Source organism: Mandrillus leucophaeus, unplaced genomic scaffold (assembly GCF_000951045.1).
Source record: "Mandrillus leucophaeus isolate KB7577 unplaced genomic scaffold, Mleu.le_1.0 Scaffold737, whole genome shotgun sequence".
Classification (NCBI taxonomy): Eukaryota; Metazoa; Chordata; class Mammalia; order Primates; family Cercopithecidae; genus Mandrillus; species Mandrillus leucophaeus.
The window spans coordinates 856,529-865,744 of NW_012107997.1; the positions used below are offsets into that span (position 1 = coordinate 856,529).

A 9,216-nucleotide genomic window follows, 5' to 3' on the forward strand; every position below is an offset into this window, starting at 1 on the left:
TCCTCAAAAGTTTTTATTCTTTTTCCTTTTTATCTTTTTAAACTGGCACACTGCCTGGTATACACTGCCAGGTAGGCATTCAGAAAAGTTTTTTTTTTTTTAAATACACAATTTATAATGCTGGGAAGATTTCATTTCAGTGTTTCCCAAAACATGATTCCTGGAAAGGGTATACTCTCCCATGACTCTGGATAATAGAGGTTTTGTTCTGATTTTTTAAGCCACCTCAGACAGACACTGAAACACATTAGATCTAATACTTAAGTGCCTTGAAAGGGCAGTAAAAATAGAATTGTAATAATTGCTGGGAAGACTGTGGTTTCTGCAGCCCAGGGTGGCTTCACAGTTGTCAGAGGACACAGATTCTATGTCCCTCCCTGACCAGGGACCTCCAGGACAGCTTCCCTGGTTGATTCTTCAGTCTTTCGGCAGAGGGCAGACCAACAGAGAAGGGTTGTGACCTCCTCCGACCAGCTCAGGCCTCATGCTGCTGCGTCGCAGACCCTGTATCAGCAGCACAGCTATGGAGCACGTCGTCCTGGAAGTGGATCCTCCGTGGGTCGTACAAAGCAGCGTAGCAGGGAACCAGAATGAGGCTCAGGGCCACCATCAAAAGAGTGACCTCCCCTCTCCTTCCAATTAGTTACCTGTATTCAATGTGCAGTGTAAACGAACGGAAGTTTTACAAATTAAATTACTTTCTTAAAAATCAATACAACATCGTTACATACAATTCTCTTTGAGAAGTCTTTCCAATGCAATTCTTAAGTTTCATTTACAAAATGGTGTGCAAAAACAAACACTGACCTCAAATAAATAGGGCAAAAAAGTGGGAAGAGCTAAAATATTTTGTGTGTTTTTAAATTAAAAGTTAAAAACACCAGCTGCACTTCAAAGTATTTGCAGGATGAAATACATCAAGAAGGCTGTCAAAAATAGCCTTCAGAGTTAGAGTTGCATTTTTAACTGAGGTTTTCTGTGTTCAAAATTCACAATGAATGCCTCCGCTGAGATCTTTCACCACTCCCTCTTTGACCAGCTTTAAGAGGAACTTGGTTTCCGTTGTCACATTATGCATGGTCTGAAAGTTCATAGCAGCCATGCACTGATTGTCAAAGTAGTGCAAAGGTGTTCTGGGTTGATTGAGGTCATATCCAAAACCCGCCAAACTGACTTCATCGCACAGATGTGTGGCTAAGACAACGGCAATCACACCGATTGTGGGGACATTCTGGAAAAGAGAAAAGAAGACCAAAAAGTTTAAAGAAAGTTTTGGCACAAGTCACCATTTTGCTGGTATTGTATATGCTATGCAGGGTCATGAAAGCTACATTGGGGGCTGCAATTTCATACATCACATAATTTTATACATCATGAACTTTAGAGTTCAACTCCCCATTTGAGTCAGGAATCTAGGCTCTAAAACATGGCCTCTGATGTTCACACACTTTCAAGGGACAGTCTGACAATTCTTACACCAAGTTAAAAGGTATTCCTTCTAGGCCGGGCGCGGTGGCTCATGCCTGTAATCCCAGCACTTTGGGAGGCCAAGGTGGGTGGATCACGAGGTCAGGAGTTCAAGACCAGCCTGGCCAATATGTGAAACCCCGTCTTTACTAAAAATACAAAATGTAGCCGGGTGTGGTGGCACATGCCTGTAGTCCCGGCTACTCGGGAGGCTGAGGCAGGAGAATCACTTGAACATGGGAGGTGGAGGTTGCAGTTAGCCGAGATTGAGCCACTGCACTCCAGCCTGGCGACAGAGCAAGACTCCGTCTCAAAAAAGAAAAAAAAAAAAAAGGAAAAAAGGTATTCCTTCTAAAATTCCTTCTAAAAGTAGGACCCCACTGGTCCTACATGTGATGCCCAGAATCACACACACATACACACAAAAAGCCTATTTCCTCTCTCAATGACAAATGTCTATGAGGTCTGCTCTGGGATAAGTGGCCACAGGACCTTCCATGGTCCTTCCCAGGGCACAGTTTCTGGAACCCATCCCTTCCTGAGAACAGAGGATTCTCAGTTCTCACTGCAAAAGACTGCGTTCACACCACCGCCAGCTACGTGCCACTTAAGGGCCCCACTGGCTTTGCTGGCAAATAGCACTTGCAGGCCATTTCCCTATGTAGAGCTGCAAAGCCAGTTTCTTCCCACCCTCTGTTTGTATACGTATTTTTTGAGACAGGGCCGGTCTCACTCTGTCGCCCAGGTTGGGGTGCAGTGGCGTGATCACGGCTCACCGCAGCCTTGACCTTCCCAGGCTCAAGTGATCCTCCCACCTCAGCTTCCTGAGTAGCTGGGACTACAGGCATATGCCACCATGCCCGGCTAATTTTTGTATTTTTTGTAGACATAGGGTTTCACCATGTTGCCCAGGCTGGTCTTGAACTCCTGGGCTCAAGCAATCCTCCCGTTTTGGCCTCCCAAGGTGTTTGGATTACAGCCATGGGCCACCATGCCCAGCCACAAGTATATTTTTAGTCCTGAATTAAATATTTTCACATTTGTTCCTTTAACAATGTATCCTACTGACCTTGGTCTAGAATCTCCACTGTCTACACCTTTCTAGATTCTGATGGTGTCCCCACTCCCTCCTGATGTCTGGCATCTTATTGTGCCTCCTGGAAAGTGCAAATGTGGCATCGTGCTTTCTGGATCTCCATGCCGGTCTTGGGTAAAAATAGTACGCAGGATGGGAGGAATACAGAGGGCCCTGCAGCTCACTATGCTTCCTTGAAGGCTGCCGCCAATCTACTGATACTGTTAATATTAGCATCCTTTTGTATAGTTTTTCATGTGAAAATGTGCCTCCCTTTTCATTCATCTTAGTTGAACCAGTGGCTACCATAAATATCTTTCCTTTTTTGTAAAGTGGAACAACGGTGGACCCTCCAGAGTTCACAGATTCAGGTGGGATTAGGGAACATCTACTGAGGCCATCATTTGTTAAAATCTGCTTCCTGCTCTTTGATGCATCTACCTCTCAAAGCCAACCTCACTTGTAAAAAAGGAACTCAACAGCCATTCTGCATGCTTGGAAATAGAAACCAAGAGAAATTAACACAAAGGACACTTTCCTCCTCTTTAGCCAGGGCTCTAGGCGTTGTTCTGTCTTCTCCAACCCCATACCCCCAGTGATGAGCTTGGCACACAGGGAATATTCAATGTTTGTGGAAGGAGTGTGTGAAATCAACTGTCCATTGGAGTGACATATGGGGAGAACGAAAACAACGATGAAAAACTCCCCAAAGCACGTTATCTCCACAGCACGCCCTTTGAGATCACATCTCCTATTGCTCAACAGGCTTCTTCATCTGCTGGAAGGACATATACGTGAGGAAGTTTCTGATATTGCAATTTTAGATCAGAAGTCCTCTTTTAAGTTACTGTTTTTATCCAAAAGAAAAATGCCATTTTATCAATTATAAAAATAGGCAAATATTCAGCTCAACTAATAGATTATAAAGCAGAAAGGAGAAGTCTTCTACAGACTTTCCCTCTGAAGAAGGGCATTCTTTACAGGCTGGTGTCTATTTCCAAGCTTTTACACTAAACACATACTTTTATTTTTAAAGTGTTCTGTATCTTCTTCTTCTTCTTACGGAGTTTCACTCTTGTTGCCCAGGCTGGAGTGCAATGGCGCAATCTTGGCTCACCGCAACTTCTGCTTCCCGGGTTCAAGCGATTCTCCTGTCTCAGCCTCCCAAGTAGCTGAGATTACAGGCATGAGCCACCACGCCTGGCTAATTTTATTTTTAGTAGAGATGGGGTTTCTCCATGTTGGTCAGGCTGGTCTCGAACTCCTGACCTCAGGTGATCTGCCCGCCTCAGCCTCCCAAAGTGTGGGATTACAGGCGTGAGCCACTGCACCCAGACTAGTGTTTAGTATCTTTATTTTCTTACTTAATATAGTATGGAGGTGTTTTCCTATCTTCTTCATCTTTAACAGTCAGAAAATATTGCATTGACTTTATCATAATTTGTTTAAACAATCACATAGTGATGAACATTTAGGCTGTTTTTAGTCCTCTGTTGTTAATGCTATAGTGTACATCCTAGAATATTCATCTTTGCAAATTTCTCTAATTTCCTTGTAATAACATTTTTAGTGTAAAATTGGTGGGTCAGAGATGATTCATATTTAAAACGGTTTAATATTGCCAAAATATCCTTCAGAAAAAGTGCCAACTGATCATTCTATGTACATTCCTGCCAAACAAGGGCATTATCAAACTTTTAAGTCTTTGCTAAGAAAGTGGGCAAAGATACTATTGTGGCTCTAATTTGCTTTTATTTGATTATTGGTAAAGTTGAACATTTTTACATGCATTCTTTGGCTATTTTAATTCTCCTTTTGTGAAATGTCTATTCCTATTCTTTGCCCATTTTCTATTGGTTCATCTTTTACTTTTTGATTTAATAAGAGCTCTTTGTATTCTGAGAGTGTTTACTCTCATTGTACATGGGATAATTTCCACACGAGTCTTAAGTTTTAAAGACACAGGTCAAGTTATTCAGATCAAGAAGCTGCAAGTAATAAAGGTATACGTACCCCCACGCCCCTGGTGGCAGCACTTGCTAATTGCAGGTAAAGAATCTCTACTGCAATAAACAGCCTAAAACACAAAGTTCCCAAATTAGGCTGCAAAATAAAAATCGTCCAGGGAATTTAGAAAATCTTGAAACACAAAACAATTAATGTCTGAGATAAGACCCAGGCATTAAGTGAAAAACACTGTTCTTGAGGATTGACTTTTATAACTATCACCTACAAAGTGGTGATAAAAATCAATTCTCACTTGAGTGGCCCACAGAGTGAAAATGTAAATATGACTTTTCTCTGGGGTACACAATTTTTTAATTTTAAAAAAATTAAAAAATAAAATGTAAATAACTTTCTGGATCACAAAAGTGCCTTTCAGAGTCCTGCAGTTATATGGAGTCCTGGAATAAGAATACCTTAAATAGTATCTCACTGATGTAAGTGTTAATGTGCTGCCTACACTAAAGAGAAGAGTCACTGGAGAGAAGGTCAATTAAATAACGAGGAGCCCTGCAGCCAAGTGCAGAGTGGTAAACACACATGTAGCATCTCATCAAAGGCTGGGTTTCTCTACTGGAGATGCTTCTGGGTATACAGTTGAGCCAAAGTGAAATTTGTACACATCTCCCCTCAAACAGGGAACGATTAACTTTGAGAAGCAACAAAAATACCTTATCTCGGCCCCAGAACCTTGACTGAGGCTCTGAGTACTGAAGGATGTCAAAGGCAGTCTCTTTGATGATAACTGGATTCAAAATCCTGAAATGTTTTGGCTGCAGTGGGATTTTTTCTGCCACCTGCTTCCAAAAGAAGAGTCGCACCCAAAACGGCTAAGGAAAGCAAGCAAGCAGTCGTTAGTCATCCTTCCAGGGGAGGGGAGAAAGCATTCCCACTCATTAGGCCACGGCCATGGGTGTGACCCCACGTGGCCCTGGGCACTGCCTTCTGCAGCAATCTAGTTCTGTAGATTGCAAAAGCGACGCAAATCCAACACTTCAACTCAAAAAAGTAACTCTAAAATAGCCACTTCACACAGGCGGCACTGGACAAAGACAGGAATTGCAGAACCAGCTTGTATTTCTTTGAGGTAGACATTCCTCAATGGCGCTAAAGCTATCATTTTGTCCAGGGAAGCCCAAGCGAACAGGTCGAATTTAAGGCTATTAAGTGCTGTGACTGCCCTCATCTTGCATCCTCTCCCACTTACTCTATTTCCTAGTCCCATGAAGTCTCTTGGCAACTGACTGAAGTCGTTTCATATATGCTTCATCTTCCAGCTAGAACTTCTGCCCAATAGAAAATCCAGAAGACCATGATGACTGGTACAGAATCAGCTTTGGAAATACAAATTCATCATCACACGGAGTTTATGTGAAAAGTCTAATACGTCCCGTGAGTTTCACAGACAGCTAGTTTGTGCATATGTCTATAAATGTGCACACACTCCTCGACAGTTGACCTCTGAAATGTATTTGAATATAATGGGTGGGACTATAAAGTAATGTGATCAATAGAGACAAAAGGAATATGACCAAGTGAGGGCCATCTCCTCCACAGCTGCCCTTCTGGAATGCCATGAATTTATTCCAACAAGGGAACCACCGACCAAAGCATTTTTGGAGAAGCTCTTCAGGAGTATTCCTTATCGATTTTATATTCTTTTGAATATCCTCAAAAAGGCTTATATCCATCTAAGTAAATCTAATTTCTGGAACTAGCCAAAAGCTATGCAAGTTCATGTCTGGAGAACAAGATGGGTGAACAATCTCAGTAACAGCAATTTTGGTCACAATCTGGATATTCCGATTAAGCAATGATCACCATTTTCATGTGACTCTTAATTAGGTTCTAAAAGCAATTTGCAGCAAATTTGCTAAGGGGTGGCTGGGCACAGTGGCTCACGCCTGTAATCCCAGCACTTTTGGAGGCCGAGGCGGGTGGATCTCTTGAGGTCCGGAGTTCGAGACCAGCCTGGCCAACATGGTGAAACCCCATCTCTATTAAAAATACAAAAATTAACCGGGCATGGTGGCAGGCGCCTGTAATCCCAGTTACTCAGGAGGCTGAGGCAGGAGAATCACTTGAACCTGGGAATGTGGAGGCTCCAGTGAGCCAAGATTGCACCACTGCACTCCAGCCCTCAAGTGTAGGCAACAGAGAGACTCCATCCCTGCACCGCCTCCCCCCACCCCGCGCCCCAAAAAAGAATTGCTGAGGGGTTTCTACAAAGAGAGTGATCATCATTTGAAAGACAACACAAAAGTATGCATTCCACTGTGCGTGTTTAAAAATAAAAGGCTATAAATACAACTAAGACTCCACTTTTTACTAAGGCAGATTTAATAGAAGTATTAGTGCTTACCAGGGTTTCATTTTTTACCATTGCTTGAAGCCAGTTGAAATCAACACTCTTAAATAAAACAGCAACAAACAAGTCATTGGAATAATATTCAAGGTCAGACAGTGGTGCGCCCTCTGGATAAGTCATCCTTATAGTAGTTTTATTTCCAACATGTTCTGAATATCCCTCAACTGGTGCACTGTTTAACCTATTTAAATAAAAAGGACAAAGACACACTGACAAAGCAGGCCATCAACCATCTCTGCACACCAGGCAGTATCCATGTCATGTCCTCCACGTCTTCTTATGACTAAGAATCAGTGCACGGTTTGCAGCCTCATCTCCCCTCCCAGCTCTGTCTTTCCAGGATTTCGAGGAATGCAGCCTTTAGTCCTTGACTGAACACTTGTATCTAATCCCCGAATGTCAAGCAATTTCATCTAGCCCTAATATTTTTACTCAATCTAAGCATATTACATTTGGGACTTTCTCTGGGTGCCAGTAAAATATCCTCGGAAATTTCCCATTATGCTCAGATATTAGTTCTTGCTAGAATTTCAAAAAAGGAATCAGAAGGGAAAATCTAGTCCACCATGCCTGGTGACTTTCTGTAGAGAGAAATTGTCTCTATGTTGCCCAGGCTGGTCTTGAACTCCTGAGCTCAAGCGATCCTCTTGCCTTGGCCTCCCAAAGTGCTGGGATTACAGGCAAGAGCCACTGGGCCTGGCCAGAAAACAATTTTTGAACAGTGAAACCAAAAAAGAATCTAGGATGACTGCCTATTGGCTATGATGGTGAATTTGAACTTCTCTGTGTGCCTTCCATGTCCCAGCCAGTACTGCCTTCCAGGACTCACTAACCCCAAGCCCCTTCTCCAGAAGCCAGGCCCTTCATTGACTCAAGTCTCTTGCTGTGTCCTCTTCTTGCTCCTGCCTGGCAGTTGTGGTCCTTTGCTGTTTTACTTGAATCTACCCACCTTCCAAACCTCACTTCTCTGACAAGGTTCGGCCACTTACTGCAGCCAGCAGCATGCTCCTCCAACTCAGGGTCAGTATGACAGTTTGGAGCATCCAACCATTTTGTGTTTTTGTTTCAACTTCTCAAACAGTAAGTCCCTTGAGAGCAGGGACTATGAACAGCTTCCTGCATCCCTCACTTTTCCTGGAGCCGCACTGACCAAGAGCAGTGCACTGAGTTCTAGAGAAGAAAGGCTGGTTTTAAAAGCAATGTACCCCAGTCTGGGCAATTTGCAGAAATCCCATCTCTACTAAAAATATAAAAAATTAGCCACACGTGGTGTGTGCCTGGGGTCCCAGCTACTGGGGAGGCTGCAGTGGGAGGATCTCCTGAGCCTGGGAAGTTGAGGCTGCAGTGAGCTGAGATCACACCACTGCACTCCAGCCTGGATGACAGGAGTGAGACCCTGCCTCAAAAAATAAAATAAAATAAACAACAAAAATAAGTAAACAAAAAAAAAGCAATGTACCTTATCACAACATCAAATTGGTTCAGGGTGTGGCCCAGTTCTAATCCGTGCAGTATTCCTCCGCTTCCAATAACCACACAGCGCCGACAGGTCTTGGCTTTCAAGTGTTCAGGGAGGTCATGCTCCGGCAAGAGTTCCAAGAGGGTCTGGACTTTACTGGAGAACTTCCGGAACCCAAAAGGAGGATCATACTTGGACTCAGTTTCACTATCTTTGGGGGCCTTGTGCACAAAAGGGAGTAAGTCCACGCTATACCTGTGCTCAAATAACATCGCCATTGATGTCTTGGCAAACTTGGGACGACATTCCTTCTGCAAGACTTGCTGAGCATATTTCTGAGCTCTCTGGAATGAAATCACACCAATCTGGGTTTTAAAAACTCTCCTGCGTTAAAAATATACTCTTCTAGATGACAATTTGTCCTATGATGTCTGATGTAGCTCCTGTGTTGACTACTGTCTTTTAACACAGAATATTTGCTTTTTAGAGTTAAGTTAGGCTCAGAAACTTGAAGAAACAACCTGGGAGAATCACATGACAAGGAGATAAACACAGCAGGCTATTCATTTCATTGCACAGGCAAAGCAAGAAGGACTCCCACCTCCCACCCCCTGCCTAACATTGTTCAAATACATTTGGGGTAAAAATGTACTTTGGGGTGTTTAAGACTTCATGTTTCATAAAATTCTGATACAAGCTATAACCTGGTTAAATACTGAGGACATTATGCTATGTGAAGCCAGTCACAAAGAGACAAATACTGTCTGACCTGCCTTATATGAGGTATCTAAAGTAGTCAAATTCATAAAAACAGGAAAGAATGGTGGTTATCAGGGTTGAAGA

The 9,216-nt window shown here is 43.0% G+C and overlaps 1 protein-coding gene across 3 annotated transcripts in view; it reads right to left on the minus strand.

The window, feature by feature from the left end:
• ST3GAL5 (ST3 beta-galactoside alpha-2,3-sialyltransferase 5) overlaps positions 1-9,216 on the minus strand; it is a 66,479-nt gene continuing 57,263 nt past the window's right edge. For all 3 annotated transcript variants that reach the window (XM_011965815.1, XM_011965817.1, XM_011965816.1), the window contains exons 4-7: positions 8,374-8,717; positions 6,909-7,095; positions 5,218-5,376; positions 1-1,231 (exon numbers count right to left, since the gene is read on the minus strand). In XM_011965815.1, coding sequence (XP_011821205.1) covers positions 983-1,231; positions 5,218-5,376; positions 6,909-7,095; positions 8,374-8,717 — 939 coding nt within the window. In that variant the 3' untranslated portion in view covers positions 1-982. The remainder of the gene's footprint in view (positions 1,232-5,217; positions 5,377-6,908; positions 7,096-8,373; positions 8,718-9,216) is intronic.